The 17,813-nt window shown below is 39.4% G+C and overlaps 1 protein-coding gene across 5 annotated transcripts in view; it reads left to right on the top strand.

Moving 5' to 3' along the window:
- myo1cb (myosin Ic, paralog b) overlaps positions 1-17,656 on the top strand; it is a 43,554-nt gene extending 25,898 nt beyond the window's left edge. For all 5 annotated transcript variants that reach the window (XM_081371515.1, XM_081371518.1, XM_081371517.1 and 2 more), the window contains 30 exons: positions 888-1,043; positions 1,134-1,249; positions 2,158-2,356; positions 2,872-2,952; positions 3,208-3,387; positions 7,456-7,554; positions 7,683-7,796; positions 7,935-8,006; positions 8,503-8,622; positions 8,879-8,958; positions 9,391-9,496; positions 9,839-9,919; positions 10,010-10,101; positions 10,204-10,298; positions 10,434-10,480; positions 10,580-10,660; positions 11,479-11,584; positions 12,318-12,435; positions 12,812-12,925; positions 13,038-13,114; positions 13,201-13,354; positions 13,478-13,637; positions 13,725-13,808; positions 14,060-14,153; positions 14,247-14,302; positions 14,601-14,736; positions 15,006-15,076; positions 15,159-15,256; positions 15,386-15,485; positions 15,577-17,656. In XM_081371515.1, the coding sequence (XP_081227641.1) occupies positions 888-1,043; positions 1,134-1,249; positions 2,158-2,356; positions 2,872-2,952; positions 3,208-3,387; positions 7,456-7,554; positions 7,683-7,796; positions 7,935-8,006; positions 8,503-8,622; positions 8,879-8,958; positions 9,391-9,496; positions 9,839-9,919; positions 10,010-10,101; positions 10,204-10,298; positions 10,434-10,480; positions 10,580-10,660; positions 11,479-11,584; positions 12,318-12,435; positions 12,812-12,925; positions 13,038-13,114; positions 13,201-13,354; positions 13,478-13,637; positions 13,725-13,808; positions 14,060-14,153; positions 14,247-14,302; positions 14,601-14,736; positions 15,006-15,076; positions 15,159-15,256; positions 15,386-15,485; positions 15,577-15,603 (3,114 nt within the window). In that variant the 3' untranslated portion in view covers positions 15,604-17,656. The remainder of the gene's footprint in view (positions 1-887; positions 1,044-1,133; positions 1,250-2,157; positions 2,357-2,871; positions 2,953-3,207; positions 3,388-7,455; positions 7,555-7,682; positions 7,797-7,934; positions 8,007-8,502; positions 8,623-8,878; positions 8,959-9,390; positions 9,497-9,838; positions 9,920-10,009; positions 10,102-10,203; positions 10,299-10,433; positions 10,481-10,579; positions 10,661-11,478; positions 11,585-12,317; positions 12,436-12,811; positions 12,926-13,037; positions 13,115-13,200; positions 13,355-13,477; positions 13,638-13,724; positions 13,809-14,059; positions 14,154-14,246; positions 14,303-14,600; positions 14,737-15,005; positions 15,077-15,158; positions 15,257-15,385; positions 15,486-15,576) is intronic.
- The last annotated feature ends 157 nt before the right edge of the window (positions 17,657-17,813 follow it).

Below are 17,813 nucleotides of genomic sequence, written 5' to 3' on the forward strand. Positions count from 1 at the left end.
ATGATTACTGTATTAATAGGCTATACATATGTACTATATATGTGTTTATATGGTATTTCAAACAATGGTATGTGCAATTTTAACTTTTTGGCCAATACAATGAATGGCTGATTCTAAAATCCAATGCATACATGAAAAACGGATATTCATTTTGAGATTTTGTGAAATATTATTACAATTTAAAATAACTGTTTTCTATTTGAATATATTTTAAAGTGCAATTCATTCCTGTAATGCAAAGCTGAATTTTCAGCATCATTACTTCAGTCTTCAGAGTCACATGATCCTTCAGAAATCATTATAATATGATGATTTGCTGCTCAAGAAATATTCCATATTATTATCAATGCTGAAAACAGTTGCGCAGCTTAGCCTAATATTTTTGTGGAAACTGTGATAAATATTTTTCTCACAAAATCTCACTAACCCCAAACTTTTGAACAATAGTATCTCTTGTCGCATTCCGAATTGCAATTCTAAACTCTAAAAACCATGGTATTAGTGTGGTACCTTATTAAAAAAAAGTCATGGTAGTACTTCCTGGTACTTTTAGTGTTTTAGAGTATTAACTTCAACCTGATATTGTGCTTGACACAAATCCATTGTTCAGATGGTGACATCTTGTTCACAATGGTATGTGTGGTTCAGTGAGAAATACCTCATACAGATGCTTTAAATAAAAAGCTTTATTTAGCTGGGTTTCAAATGAGCTGAAGTCTAGGTATGATATGAAATGGGAGGGGTTATGATGGAGTGGTTGAGTCAAGGCTCTCAGAGGGCCTTGGCATGCTGTGTGTGTTGCAGTGTTTATATATCACCTCGAGCTGCTCTGTCTCTAGAGGCTGCAAGTGTGATTCTGTTTCTCAGATCTGCTCTTTCTCTGCCAGGCTGTGGGCAGTGACGGAATCCGGGTCATGATGGAGAGCGCCCTGACAGCCAGGGACCGGGTGGGCGTGCAGGACTTTGTCCTGCTGGAGAACCACACCAGCGAGGTGGCGTTCATCGAGAACCTCCGCAAGCGCTTCAAGGAGAACCTTATTTATGTAAGAGCTGTTGTTCCTGTTCTATTCACCCCTAAAGCTCAAAGCCCAGAGTATTGATGTGACCCCTCTGTGTTTATCTTTCTCCCACAGACATACATTGGCTCAGTGCTGGTGTCAGTGAACCCCTACAAAGAGCTGGAGATTTACACTAAACAGCATATGGAACGATACAGGGGTGTCAATTTCTATGAAGTCTCACCTCACATGTAAGGCATCAGCAAGAAGTCATTATTACCCACTGTTCTGCTCTCTTCTATTGTGTAGAGTACGCCAATGGGAAGGCTAATGGTTTTTAATGTTTTTTATTTGCTAAATAAGGACTACAACAGTTGTCCGATTCGTCAACCATGTAAACTCACATCTTTGTGGTAGTTGTTTTTATTTAGCAACCTGTGTAACATTTGAGGTGTGACTGTGTTTAATTTATATTGTAGAACCAAACATGAATATGAATGTTATTTAATTAATAAAACAAAGAAAAATTCCAGAGGGAAAGCAGTGATAACCCTGCTTCCAAATTGTAAGTGTGAAATGTTCCTATACCTATGGTTAAAAGCGGTGTTTCGAACGACAATAACCCCAGGGATAAGCGCAGTGTGAAAAAACGTGAATTTACTGTTTAGTATTATTATTATTATTTTATTGTTGTTGTTGTTTGTATTTTTTTATTTATTATTTGTGTGTATTATTCTTTATTACTATTTATGTGACAAATTTAAATTGTCAAAAACAAAATAAAATATAAAATACATTAATAAAGCAATAATATTACATTATTGCTTTAGTTATTGTACTTTAATTTTTGCTTATAGTAAATGTGAATTCAAGAAAATGATATTAAAATACTAAAAATAAAAATGTGTAAAATAAATTCTTCTTAATTCTAAGTATGCAAATTTTAATCCATATAAATATTTAATTTTTATTTATCTACTTCAGCAACTGAAATACTTAATTTGTTTAGATGATTAATTATCATTTTTATTTATTTATTTATTATTATTATTATTATTATTATTATTATTATCTTATTTTGTTACTTTTTTTTAAAATACTTTATGAAATCTACATACTGTAACTAAGCATTTATGATCTTGACATATTCCCTATACAGTTATGCCGTGGGTGATAATGCGTACCGCTCCATGCGGACTGAGAGACGGGACCAGTGCATCCTCATCTCAGGTGAGAGTGGTGCTGGAAAGACAGAAGCCTCCAAGAAGGTTCTGCAGTACTACGCCTTCACCTGCCCTGCCAGTGAGCATGTGCAGACCGTCAAAGATCGCCTGCTACAATCCAACCCTGTGCTGGAGGTAAACATGTACACAGCACATCTAAACTAATATGTTTCATCATGACATACAATTTTACTAATCTCCAAATGCCAGTGTATAGTGGTGAGATCAGTACATGCTGTAATTGTTGCCCTGGACTGCTGTCATAGCAGAAAATGCTCTGAATGACTCTCAGTCATGCCAAGGAAAAGAGCAGAGTTTATTCTGAGCAGTTTGTTGTCCTGGTTTCAGTATAAAACTGTCCAGTAATTATACGCCACTGTTATTATCTGTGTGATAAGACTGGGGCATACATGAAGGACGCCTAAAAACGGAAAGGCCAACGGAAGCAGTGCAGACTGCTGTTCTGCCAGATGTTTCGCAGATGTGGTGCTTTCCTGTAAAATAGCAGTGTGTGTGGATCTAGTAGTGTGTGTATAAGCGTATTTTTGTAAATTATAAAGATTGTTTTTCTGTATGCTGTAGTGAATTGTTATATTCATCATTTTTCCTTCACATATTATTTCTTTTCCTTTGAATAACTCTTCTTTCAGGCCTTTGGAAATGCAAAAACTTTACGAAATGACAATTCCAGTCGCTTTGGGAAATACATGGACATTCAGTTTGACTTCAAGGTGAGTTTGATCATTTGTTAAACGATATTAATGGTGTTACATGATCATCAAGCAAAGCTCACATCTCAATTGCTATGATCCACCTTCTGTCGATACACCTTTACCCCTACAATTCTCTTGTTGGGTTGGGGATTTGGCTGCATCCACCTGTGTGTTTACGTGCTTGTGTTTGTGTGAAATTATGCGTGCTTGCATGCGTGTCAGAAACCCGGTATTATCCCCTCTGCTTCTCCCTTTGGGTGTCCCCGTTGGCAGGGTGCTCCAGTAGGGGGTCACATCCTGAATTACCTGCTGGAGAAATCACGCGTCGTACACCAGAGCCATGGCGAGAGAAACTTCCACATCTTCTATCAGCTCATTGAAGGAGGAGAGGATGATCTCTTGAGGAGGCTGGGCCTGGAGAAGAATGCCCAACAGTACCAGTATCTGGTGAAGGTGAGAGACAGACCTCACACACTTGTTATGGTTACAGCAGATGACCTAGTCTGAGATGGAAAGACAGCTGTACATTTAAGAAAAAGCTGTGGCTTAGTAGTTAGCACACATGCTAGACACATTGGGTCATGCTGGTCAAGTAAAGATGCTGGTTAAAATCTGATGTTGTGTCTTGCTCCCATCTCTATGTCTCTGTCTGTCGTCCCTTCATTAATTATGAAAGCTTGTTTCCACCTCAGAGTTAAAAAAAATAAAATAAAATGGATTTTTAACAATAACTTAAAGACAACATAAAGAGAGACTGTGAGCTACGAGGTTTTTAATTGATAGTATTTGCTTCTGTTGAAGCTGTTACCCTGCATTATTCTAAGAAATAACGTTAATGCTTCATGAGATTGTCGTTCCCCTTCAGTCAGTCACGTTCGAAGTTACGTTGATACTAGGGATGTGACGGTGAGAATATGTGTGACGGCTAATTTGAAGGCTAAAGTTAAATGCGCATGTCCGCATCGGCATTCATAATAGTGCAGAGCAGAGCGAACGTTTTTCCATAGTAATGAACTGAAAACGCTCACTCTGTTCTGCTCGCTCCAATTCTGGGGCGGATTGCCTGAATGGTGAGTTCATTAGCCTATTATTCTTAATGAAAAACAACAAAACAGTAGAATGACAAATTCGCTTAAATAGGCGCTTTTACATTTCGATTTGACACCAAATATTGCTCCATCATCTTGTCAGTCAGCACCTCACTCTCGTGATAAATGAGATCTGACTCCTGCTGCTGATCTGTGCTGTGACTCTCGTTCAGCTCACGATTTATTAAGCAGAAACGTTCAGTTTTTTAATTATAGTGTCTGTTCTCTAACTGAACTAAATAATTTTATTACAAAAAAAATCAAATCGACAGTGGGGGGCAGTGCCGTGGTGGGCAAGTGATGTATACGGTGTTGCTTCTGAACACTGTCAACACCGACTATCGTAGCAAGCCTAGTTGATACTGACGTATAGGGTCTCACTTGGGAGCCCAATCACCTCCGGGTAGTAAGAAAATGGGCCAATGAAGAATGAATGACGTTTTAAAGATGGAAGATTTTCATGCCAAACCATCCCCCTGGACAAACGGGTATATAAGGCCTGCAAGTCACTCGTTCAGCTTTTTGCTTCGGAGCCGAGGGGTGTCTTTACTCCTTCTGCCATTCACCTTCGCTAGAGAGGAGACGCTCTTCCGTTGGAGAAAATGCACATTCAGGGGTGTTTCGCCCCATGAGTGCACAGATAAGTGCAGCAATTTCACCCCTGGACGCTTCAATACAAAAGCAGTTTCCCTAAAAGTGCAAAACGTTGCGTCTTTTTCGCATTCCACGCGTGTGTTTTTTGGATGAGGTCGCTTCCTGGCCCAATCTGACAGCTGCGATCACTGCCTCTTATGTCTGGGCCGTCAACACGCTGAGGCAGTGATCTCACTGTGGGAACATGACAGTTGAGACTCGAGTACCTTCAAAAAGTCCCCTCCATCATTCCCCGTTCTGGTTTCTCTGCATCCAGCGTCTCAGATGCCGATCGCGGGGCATGCTTCACAGCATCGTCCTAGCCGGTACCTTTCTTCCTGGAGGTGCATGAGGAGGAGGGTTGTGGAAGTTTTACTGCCTGAAGCCGCTTCGCTGCTACTCTCTACCCTCGATGTTGGGGTAGCCAAAGGATATGTGGAGATTGCACAGGTGGATCATGCAATTGCGGTGCATTTTTACCTGTGAAGTGCTGCTACCTGGCAGAATCGCCCACGTCTCCCATTCAAGGCCTGCATGCAGCCAAGGCTTACAGTGCCGCTGGACAGGCTGCCTCCGCCTTACATGCTATGGCCCTCTTGCAAGTCTATCAACCCAAAGCACTAAAAGAGAACCCTCCAGCCAAGACGAAGTCAGGGTTTTACAGCCTGTACTTCATCGTACCCAAGAAAGGCAGTGGGTTATGGACGGTCTTGGAACTGCGAGCCTTGAACTGGGCCCTTCACAAGCTCCCGTTCAAGATGCTAACACAGAAATGCATCCTCAAGTGCATTCGCCCCAAAGACTGGTTTGCAGAGATCGACCTGAAGGACGCGTACTTCCATGTTTTAATTTTGCCTTGACAGACCATATTTACATTTTTCCTTTCGAGGGTCATGCATACCAATACAAGGTCCTCCACTTCGGGCTGTCCCTGTCTCGCCGCACCTTTACGAAGGTTGCGGAGGGTGCCCTTGCCCCATTAAGGGAAGTGGGCATCCGTATTCTGAACTATCTCGACGACTGGCTCATTCTGGCACACTTTGAGATCTGTTGTGCGAGCACAGCGGCTCATTTATATTCCGGGTGAGCTCAATCGTGCATCCCCAGGTGGTCCAGCTGATCTGGAGTCGATTTGGGCACATACAGGTAGACCTGTTTGCCTCCCAGAAATCCTCCCACTTCCCGCTCTTTTACTCCCTGACAGAGGCACCCCTTTGCACGAACGTGCTGGCACACAGCTGGCCCTCGGGCCTACGCAAATATGCATTACCCCCAGTGAGCCTGCTTGCACAAACACTGTGCAAGGTCAGGGAGGATGAGAAGCAGACCTGAATGGTTGCGCCTTACTGGCCCACCTGGACCCCTGTAAATGCCCGATTAGCTCTGTGCTTTCCTTCCTGCAGGAGAGGCTGGAGTGAGAGACCTCCACTTTGAAAGTGTATGTTACTGCACATCACTATTCAGTGGATGGTAGGTCTTTGGGAAAGCACGACCTGATCATCAGGTTACTGAGAGGCGCCAGGAGGCGCTCATCCCCTCTTGGGACCTCTCGGTAGTACTTACAGCCCTACAGAGAGTGCCCTTTGAGCCGCTAGAGTCAGAGGAGCTTAAGATCCTGTCCCTTAAGACAGTGCTTCTGACCGCGCTCACGTCCATCAAGAGGTTGGGAGACCTGTAGGCATTTTCGGTCAGCCAAATGTGCCAGGTATTTGGGCTGGTTGACTCTCATGTAATCCAGAGACCCTGCCCTGGATATGTGCCCAAAGTTCTCAATACTCCTTTTTGGGACAAGGTGGTGAACTTGAAAGTGATGCCCCTGGAGGAGGCAGACCCAACCCTCGCGTTGCTGTGCCCCGTTTGTGCCCTGCGCAGTTACGTGGACCACATGCATGGAGTTTTAGGAGCTCTGAGCAGCACTTAGTCTGCTTTGGAGGTCAGCAGAAGGGAAAGGCTGTTTCCAAACAGAGGTTGGCCCACTGGATAGTGGATGCCATTGCCTTGGCATACCAAACTCAAGACATGCCGTGCCCCTTTGGAGCTAGAGCTCACTCTACAAGGAATGTAGTAGTTCCATCCCTTTCCAGGTAGGACCTACTTTCTTCAGGACTGCTCTAATGGTCAGTCCATATGTATGCAGAATGTGGCCTCCGTTGCGTCCCTTTCCATCTGGACTCGGCACGCTTTTTTGAAATCTCAATGGGAGAAATTAATAGAAATAAATACTTCCAGAACCAATGCTATACCAGTGCTTATATATTTCACATTGTGACTACTTCAATGGGACTCTTTATTTCTTATTACTGCGACTTTATATCTAACAGTTGTGACTTTTAATATTTAAATATTTGTATATTTCTTGTTATTGCGACTTTGGTAATGTCACATTTGTTTCTCATTATTGATTTGATCTCATTTGCAAGTATTTCTTGCTTTTGCTGTTATTTTCCACAATTGCGACTATTTCAAAAAATGTGATTCATATTTCACATTGCGTCTTATTTCAAACCTTATCTCAGAATTACCTTTTTTTTTTTTTTTTTTTACTCTTAGGTGGAAACAGGCTTTCATTATCAATAAAAATGTCAATAAAGCCCCCAAAAAATGTCCAGCTCAGTGTACCACATACATTTATGTTGGACCTGTGTATGAGTATTCATCATAAATTGCATCATAAATTTTCCCACAAGTATGCAGGAATGTCCCTTCCTCTCGCTCCCCTGGTGTTTTAATAGAGGAAGTCAAGAGGAGCCCCTCCTCCCTTGGTTTCCTCTGTTGTGCTGAGTGAGTGTGTGTTTTTCAGGGCAACTGTCCCAAAGTGAGCTCTATAAATGACCGCAATGACTGGAAGTTGGTGAGGAAAGCCCTCAGCGTCATTGGCTTCACTGATGATGAAGTGGAGGTATGACCGACCAATCACAATACACAGACACTATGAACTATAAGTCAATGTTCTTCTCTTAGAAACAGAAAGTTCTTCCTCTTTATCTTAATCTTTCGTCTCATTCACACCCGTCTCTTTCCCCACAGGAGCTTCTGAACATTATTGCCAGTGTACTACACTTGGGGAATGTCCAGTACGGAGGAGAGGACAGTGGTAGTGCCTATATCACTACAGAAACACAGATTAAATACTTAGCCAGGGTAATAGGACAGTTTATTTATATCACTGGGCTATGACCACATGTGCATGACCACTTGTTTATGTTAAAACCTCTAGCAATTTTTTTCATGTCGGGGTTGTTTTTGACTGTGCTTGTGTGTGTATTTGTGATATTGCAGTTGTTAGGTGTGGATGGCACTGTTCTTAAAGAGGCTCTTACGCATAAAAAGATCATAGCCAAAGGAGAAGAGGTATGTTCCCATTCATTTAGAGTGGAAAATATTGTTTATCATCACTAGACATCACTATTTCTATTGCTTATACTTGGACATGGGATTTTTCAAAACTTGTTTGTTAAGGAGAGGTGTGTTATTACTCTTGAATCATTAATCATACTAATGATTTTTGATTGGCAGATGATAAAAAGGGTGAAAAAAATCCCATAGATTTACATTATATGAGGGAACTCAGTCATGTCTAAGGAACAAAATATCATAGAGACTTTCAGGTGGCCGGCAGGTATTACATATGAAAGCACCACTAACATTTTCTTAATAATATGTGAAAATCTTGAAACGTGATCGAGAATGTCAAATCACATTCCATTCAAAGCTTGTATTCAAACCATCTTTAATAAAATAGTAGTGTTGCTTAATTTTTTTCCCGTTTCACAGTTGTATGTGTACAATGTGTAATAATTGTTTATGAATGTTTCCCATAATTCCTCTGTCTGTGTTTGGGTCGTAGCTGATGAGTCCTTTAAATCAAGAGCAGGCCTCTTCAGCACGGGATGCCTTATCTAAAGCCATATACGGTCGTACTTTTACTTGGCTGGTCAACAAAATTAATGACTCTCTGGCCTTCAAGGTATGGTAACTCTCTCTGCTAATAAATACTCTATCAGCTCCATATGGCTTTCTCTGATGAGTCCTTTACCTAATGTGAATATTTAGCGCCCCCACGTGGAGAAAGCTAGGAAATGACACAATATAACTACTCCATTTTTCCGATGGGAGTTATTGGAACACATGCTCACCATATGATGTTACAGTCTGTGGATGTTTAGTCTGAATGGTGTCCCACAGCTGTTGCTGAATATTTCTGTGCTCTTATTATTTCACAGGAGGATTCATTTAACAGTAAGAACGCTTCTGTCATTGGTCTGCTTGACATCTATGGTTTTGAAGTCTTTCAGATCAACAGGTAAAGTAAATATATCAAATGTATACAATTTATATGATGTTTAATATTATAATAATGCATGCACTATTTATTTTATATTACTATGAATAATTTAATATTATTTAAATATTTAAAATAAATCATTAAATGCCATTAATATTGTTATATTTAATAATATTTAATCAAATATATTAATTAAAAATGTAAATATTGTAATTGTTTTAAATAAATAAAAAATTGAATTGATATAGATTCATATTTAGTATTTTTTTTATAATATTTCATACATTATAACATAAATATAAAATAAATTATATATATAATTTATTTTCTAAATCTATCTTTAATATTTTGGTTATTATTATGGTTCACGTTGGGTTTTTTTTTCCGCAAGTATATAGCAAGACTTTGATTTTCAAAGATATCTCAATCTGCCTCTCTTTGTCTGTCTAGTTTTGAGCAGTTTTGTATCAACTATTGTAATGAGAAGCTGCAGCAGCTCTTCATTGAACTGACTCTGAAGTCGGAGCAGGAGGAATATGAAGCTGAGGGAATCACGGTGAGAATCCCCTATACACATACGCAGCTCAGCATGTGTGACTCTCGTGCGGGGTGGTGGAACGGGGTCTTAATCACAGCTCAATGGGCACATTATGGGCAAACGTGTAGTGGGCTTTATTTCATGCTGTTATTATGGTAATGCTGACCTCTCACACTGCCGATAAAACATTTTGACGCATACACTGTTAAAGAAAGCCCGTTTGTGGCCATGATTCGCGGGTGGGCTGGGAATGCTCTTGATTTTGCGTTCTTTGAATTTTATAGCAAAAACACCATCACAAATCTTGAATGTTTTCCACTTGTTTCAAATGCAGTAATGCTCATGTTTTTTGTTCTCTAGTGGGAGCCTGTGCAATATTTTAACAACAAGATCATTTGTGATCTTGTGGAGGAGAAGTTTAAAGGAATCATTTCCATCCTGGTGAGAATGCTCTCTGTTTACTTTCATTAACGATGTATTAAATATTGTATTAAGCTGCTCCAACCTATTATTCACCTCTCTTTTCTATAGGATGAAGAGTGTCTCCGTCCTGGAGATGCCAGTGACATCACCTTCCTGGAGAAGCTTGAGGACACTGTCGGTGGCCATGCCCACTTCGTAACGTCAGTCGCGCCACCTTCCTTTTGTCATTCTATCTAATATCATGCTTAAAATCATATCCTGAGCATCTAAAGACCAATATATACAATATTACTATATTACAGTCACAAGCTGGCTGATGGGAAAACACGTAAAGTGATGGGTCGTGAGGAGTTCAGACTGAGCCACTATGCAGGAGAAGTCAACTATAATGTCAACGGTTAGTTATTGAACAGAGGGCAAGAAACAAAAAGAGAGCGTGTCATTGAACAAGAGCAGGCTCTTATGCCCACAGATCTTTCCCAGGCTGAGCGCTGCCGCTGACTGACGTCATTGTGTATTTTCCATCTTCTAGGCTTCCTGGACAAGAACAATGATCTCCTTTTCAGAAACCTGAAGGAGGTGAGGGAACAGGCCCAGAAAAAAAATATTACAAGAAACACACTTTATCTGTTCTAAAATTTCCAGTGATTAAACATGTTAATGTGTCTGTATGTTCAGGTCATGTGTATGTCCGAAAATAAAATCCTCACTCAGTGCTTTGACCGAGAGGAGCTCACAGACAAGAAACGTCCAGAGACGGTATCTATCTATCTATCTATCTATCTATCTATCTATCTATCTATCTATCTATCTATCTATCTATCTATCTATCTATCTATCTATCTATCTATCTATCTATCTATCTATCTATCTATCTATCTATCTATCTGTCTATCTTTATACGTTATCTATCTATCTATCTATCTCTGTCTTACTATCTATCTATCTATCTATCTATCTATCTATCTATCTATCTATCTATCTATCTATCTATCTATCTATCTATCTATCTATCTGTATATCTGTCTGTCTGTCTGTCTGTCTCTGTTTATCTATCTGTCTATCTATCATCTATCTGTTTGTCTGTCTGTCTGTTCCGTTCCATCCATCCTGCCATTTATTGCTCTTTTTGCTAGTAGGTTACATATTTTGTGTCAGTTTTATGTTTGTTTATGCTTATACAGAACTGTAAAAAAACAAAAATGTGTTTGTGAATCAGTTCCACATTCATAGTAGCATTTATACATAAACCTCAGTATCTTGGCCTCAGTCCATGAGATTGCGAATCTCTGCTTGCCACCTACACTGTGAGGAATTCCCTGACACTGTTGAACCCCCTACACACTCTGTGACTGTGTGCATCACCCCCCACCCCCCACCCCGATCCCAGTGCCCACTCCACAGAGCTCCATTGGCTGAGTGTGGGTGGGCTGCTGTTTAGTTGTTTGCTTTCATTGTTGACCACTGGCTTCTCCCACATTGTCACTGCCTGGCTGGACTTGCACACTGTTGCTTGTGTTCTTGCTTATTCCATCTCTTTTTCTTGTTGCCTCGCTCCGTTGGCTCGCTGCAACCAGGCAGCAACCCAGTTCAAGACCAGCCTGGCGAAGTTGATGGAAATACTGATGTCTAAGGAACCGTCTTACGTGCGCTGCATAAAGCCTAATGATGCCAAGCAAGCAGGTTTGTGAGAAATGTTCTATACTCTTGAGTTTTAGTGCTGTTTATCTCTTAGAAATCGTTATACTTCATACTTGTACTCATTCCTTTTAACTGTTCCCTTTCTGTGGGACAGTATTAGTATGGTATTGTATGGCATGTGTATGTATTCCATTGTTCTGGATTATTGCCATATTTACAAACCTTGGTATTTGTATGGTACTCCAAGGTATGTAGTAATATAGTTTTTTGAACGGAATATGGTAATACCTTTGTATTTTTATACTTTTTCTTGTCAAGCCATCAAACATTTAGTCATTATTAAACATTTAAAAACAACAGAACATGACCCAAAGTGCTATACAAGTCTAGGAAAAATGAGGCTAAATTGGCTAAATTAAAATGAATAATAAGCTAAAAAAATATTTTCTAGAATTAAAATTTAAAATATAAAAACAAGTGAAATTGTTTTTTAAAACAAGCTGTCTTAGGGTTGTTTATTTTAAATCTTGAGTTTGTGCTTTTTTTTTCTTCTCCAACTGTTTTTAATGGATTCATTGTTCAAACTGCAGTCATTCATTCCCTCAATCTGATTCTCTCTTACTTCATCAGCTCTTTTGTTTTGCTCTTGTCATTTGTTAGCATCTTTTGTTCGTTAATACGCTCTTATACTCAAAAATATCGGCAAATCTTTGGTTTTATAAACACACTACATGCATGATTTTACAATTTATTAAACTGAAATCTCTCTCTATAGGGCGCTTTGATGAAGTCCTCATCAGGCACCAAGTAAAATATCTTGGTCTGATGGAAAACCTTCGGGTGAGGAGAGCTGGGTTTGCATATCGCCGTCGCTACGAGACCTTCCTACAGAGGTTAGCATCTACATGACTGAAAAAATACACACAGTTTAGACCTATTTGAACCATTTTTTTTCATGCTGGTCTTATATTGGCACAACATGGACATTGTTTCAAGTGTAGCCTTGCTGGGTGACCGAACATACCTCATAGTGGTAACCCGCAATACGCTTATACTAGCCTTAACCAACTGAACCAATTTAGCTGATTTAGGCTTTTTTCAGCAAGGCTCTCTCTCTCAAAAAAAAGCTTAAATTCTGTTACATTTCATACTTTCTGATCCTCTTTTAAAAGCTCAGCACTTCCTGTGGACTTCAGTGATAATGAAGGTCAAAAGGAACGAGGATTCCTGTTAGTACTTAACTTAATTGCTTGACATTTCCTGTTTCAGGTATAAATCCCTGTGTCCAGACACATGGCCCACCTGGAATGGCCGCCTGGTCGATGGGGTGTCCACGCTCGTCAAGCACATTGGCTACAAACCCGAGGAGTACAAACTCGGCAGGTTGGTTACACAAATGTTCTAAAATGCCAACTCTTATTTTATTAGTATTAATAAATTAGTATTATTTCTGTGGTACCAGAAAAGATGAAGGCACCTTTCCTTTTTTTTATAGGACCAAAATCTTCATCCGCTTCCCCAAAACCTTGTTTGCAACCGAAGATGCACTAGAAGTCAGAAAACACAGCCTTGGTATGAGCCATATTCAAATGCATATCTTTAGTAACTGGATGGTCTGCTGTGCTCCTCAACTTCCACAATCTGGTCTTTATGCACAGCTACCAAACTGCAGTCATCCTGGAAAGGCTACAGTCAAAAAACCAAATATCGTAAAATGAAACAATCAGCAATCCGGATCCAAGCATGGTGGAGAGGTATTCTGGCCCGCAGGAAGGCAAAGCGTAGAAGAGAGGCTGCCAACACCATCCGCAGGTCTGTGTGCATGACTTGACTTGTACAGTAGTTAATACGGCATCACATGCCATCTGATTCTGCCTAGTGAGAGAGGCTATGCTCACTTTTGTTTTGTTTTTTTGCCTGTGGTCACTGTTACAGGTTCATAAAAGGTTTCATCTACCGCCACCAGCCACGTTGCCCAGAGAACGAGTACTTCCTGGACTACGTTCGCTACTCGTTCCTAATGAAGTTGCACAGGAGCCTGCCCAAAACAGTTTTGGATAAGAGTTGGCCAAAGCCACCTCCCGCCCTCATCGAGGTGAGAAATCAGTCATTAGTGTAATCATGAACTCCTCTAGACCTGAGGGCTATAAACTGAGAGATTATGCCTTCCTTTTGTTCACAGGCTTCAGACAACCTTCGCAAACTCTGCATGCAGAACATGGTGTGGAAGTACTGCAAGAATATCAACACTGAATGGAAGCACCAGGTGACATTTTACATAGTTAATTTTTTTTATTATTAATTCAAATTTTTTATTAGTCCATTTGAATTATTTATTTTATATTATAATATTTATTCATTCACTTGATGGGCTCCTGGAAATTACGATTAAATTTGGAATAGTTGAATTTTGTTTAACACAGATAAATGTTATTAGCTCAATTTTTATGTTATATAAATTATTTATTAATACACTTGATTTTTTGGTTAATGAAGCTTTATTATCTGTTATTGCAGTTGGAGCAAAAGATGGTAGCGAGTGAAATCTTCAAGGACAAGAAGGACAACTATCCACAAAGTGTCCCAAAACTTTTTGTGGGCACAAGGCTCAGTGAGTTTTCGTCCTCTTTTTCCAGCCTCAGTTTGGAGACTCATTTTCTATGCTGTATATTCTAATTGTTTTCTGTGTGTGTGTGCTCAAAAGATGGGGAGGACATCAATCCTAAAGTGCTACAGGCTCTGGGAAATGACAAGATGAAGGTGGGGTGAATTCTAGGCTAGTGTTTTGTTTTGTTTTGTCTTGTTTTTTGCAAAATCTCTCTTTAATGTGGTTAAGACTATGATTCGCTATTCTTTTTGTATAAATCCATGCATCAGTCTCTCCAAAGAAGCCAGAAGTCTGTCATTTTTCATGACTGAATATGTGATAAACTGTGTTTGGAGGTGTTTTCTCAGGCAACATACCAAACAATTTGTGAAGTATCTGTGATAATAGATGAAATGTAACAATTGTGTCTTCTCCTAATGTAATCTAAACGTCATTGGTCCTTCCCCACAGTACGCTGTTCCAGTGACTAAATATGATAGAAAAGGATACAAAGCCCGCAACCGACAGCTCCTGCTCACGGCGAACAGCGCCGTCATTGTGGAGGAGGCCAAACTGAAACAGCGGATCGACTACAGCTCACTGAAAGGTGAAAAGGAAGAGAGATAGATCTTAAACTGTTCTTACACTTTGTTTGAATGCTTGGTTGGAAACAGTCCGTTACTTCCAATTTTCACATTACGTTATCAATGTGTGTACCACCATGAGTACTAGCTTTACCTGTTTAGTTGCAAAGATACACTTTATTTGCTATCGCTAACGGCTCACTTTTGCCAGTTAGAACAGATTGCAGTCATATGAATAAATCAAAAACAAATCAAAAAAGTGACACACTGACCTCTTCTGTTTTATCTGTAGGGATTTCTGTCAGCTCTCTAAGTGACGGCATGTTCGTTCTCCATGTTGCTTGTGAAGACAATAAGCAGAAAGTAAGTCTAAAGATCGATTATTTGCTTTTTATTTACCTTAAGTGCTATAAGAGTGAATATATGAACTGTATTGGTGTCACAGGGTGACGTGGTGCTTCAGAACGAGCATGTGATCGAGACGTTAACCAAAGTGGCTATCTGTGCTGACAAGATCAACAGCATTAACATTAACCAGGGAAGGTGAGTTGCAGGCACAAAATTATCATTGTGTAAAATACTTTGAATTCTGAGATTTACACAAATCTGTCTTGAAACTCTTATGATGATACTTTTATGAATAAAAGATTTTGCTTTACCTCTCATGGACAGTATAAAGTTCAATGTGGCTCAAGGAAAAGAAGGGATCATAGATTTCACATCTGGCTCAGAGTTGCTGATAGCCAAGGCTAAGGATGGACACCTTTCTGTGGTGAGCATTGCTGACGAAATGAATTGAAACGTATCCAGATTATTTCAATTAGAAAACAGAAAAAGTGAACAGGTGTGTTTTTGTTTCTCAGATTGCCCCTCGCCTCAACTCAAGATGATGGACGAGTCATGACCAAGCACTTCCTGCGTTCTCACATGATCTTCCAGATATGCTTATTAGCTCATCAATCACATGACTACAGGCGGAGCTTATCTCTGCCAACGAGACGCCAGCCAGCTGCACCAAAGGCCTCTGCTTTCAGTTGTGAAAATCTAGCGACTTATTTATGTTCTGGGGTTTAATACTGTTATATGAATATTATGATTTTATACGTCAAAGCCAAGAAATAACAATATATATATATATATGTGCATTTTTCCTGCACTCTGTCTTTATCTAGCTTTTTTGGGGAATGTTGATTGATTTGTTAGAGACGGTGACCTCAGCCATGTTACCGAGGAAAATCAGGGTTCGTAATTTTTAGTTATTCGCTTCGGTTCTATTTATGTTCACCCGTGATTGCTTTTCCATGGATCCTGCAATCCAAACTTACTCGGACCCAGAACACTTTTTCTTCCAGTGGTTTACTGTCATTGTAATGCGAGTTATAATTACTTAGTAACTAAATTAAAACGTTCATAGGAAAGGTATTAATTACTTTTTGCATATAGAAGATTACTTGGAGATGTTTATATGGACGGATAAACCTGTTCTATATGTGCGACTTAATTATGCTTACAAGCCTAGTAAGTTATTAATATTAGTTGATGTGTTCAAGAGAAATGAGAACAAACTTTTAGAGACCCTATGCCAAGTGCATTGAAGGTGCGTGTTATGTATGAAAAGGCTCCTGAAATCTTAATGCTGATGGAAAGAACAACCGGTGATAGTAACTATGCTAGAGCACCAGCTCCATTTTTCACATTGTGATTCACTCGTCATTCTTTACTCAAATTAAGAGTTTGAAGATCAGTAAATATGTCTTTTCTCAATCCCAAATCTGTGCCTCAAAATGTTAGGGTTAGAGAGTATTTTTGATAAGATAAGAAAAGTGTTCCTGTATGAAATGGACACAAGATTGATCTCCAGTGTTGAATCACTCAGGCTTTGTGCTCCTAATACACTGGACACAATATAATCCTATTAATGCCATTTCCTCCACATTAGCAATGCTCTAAGCTTGTGAGAGATGTTGTTAGCCCTAATAGTTTGGGACGTTATGTTATCTACAAAAAAAGGCTTGTTTATTTCTCTTGAGGCGGGTTTGTGTATATGTAGATAAAAAGTAACAGCACTACTAAATGTTTGCAAACCAAATTTAAATTTTATTTTATTTTAGAAACTAAACATGGAAATTTGGCATTCCCAGTGCACTGTAGGATTTCAGGCACCCAAAACTGCACAATTATTTGATATTGCCTTGATGACATGACTGTTAAATTTGAATGTTCAGAGAAACATTGAGCATGTGCCTACCATAGCTAGTGTCATAGTTGAGGATACTTAAAAGAAAACACTGTAAGAAAATGCCGCATGTAATGTATTTAGAACAAATATCTATTTTTGACATTTATAAAATACCCCGATACTGTACACACAAACTCATGGCCCACCAGTTGAGATGTAATTCACACTTTGTGATTTTGTTTTATACTATTTGTGTAAAATACCTGGAAATCTGTCAATTTGAAGCAAACTGACAATGTATCTGAGCATATTAAAGCTGATTAAAAACACTGAGGTGCCAGCTCTGTATTTTTCATGGGAATGGGTATTTGTGAACTCATTATTTGAGGTATAAGTCACAACTTGTATTTCTTGCTTACTTATCATCTGCTGGCAATTTAGTTGTACATTTCATAAAGGTAATATTACTATTTGAAAGGCAGAAAATGAATTGCGTTCAAGTTTTGGTAACATGATCCAGTAAAAGGAAAGAAAGCCTGGGGAATAGAGAGACTGATGTCATTGTGATGTCGCTGACAATTTAATTTTTTTTCACTGGCAAAGTTTTGAATGAAAGAATTGCACATAAATGCAACAATGTAACGTCAATGAGAGTTTTTCCACGTTTCACGGCAAATTTCTTTAAAACTGTTAAGTTTATGAAAGTCAAAATCACAGCAAAACAAAAGCATTTTGAATAGAGTCTGATTAAAAGTGTTGGAGTTGAATTAATTGAGTTAATTCTTGTCATTAGCGTAGGCTGTACTGTAAGACTGTAACCCACCTACTGTGTTGTAAGGATGCATTGGGAAAACCCCAGAAATGGCGGGTCTTAAAGGAACATACCCCCACACTGGCAGTGGGCGGAGATCCTTCAACTTC

This window comes from Scardinius erythrophthalmus, assembly GCF_964197995.2.
Source record: "Scardinius erythrophthalmus genome assembly, chromosome: 7".
Classification (NCBI taxonomy): Eukaryota; Metazoa; Chordata; class Actinopteri; order Cypriniformes; family Leuciscidae; genus Scardinius; species Scardinius erythrophthalmus.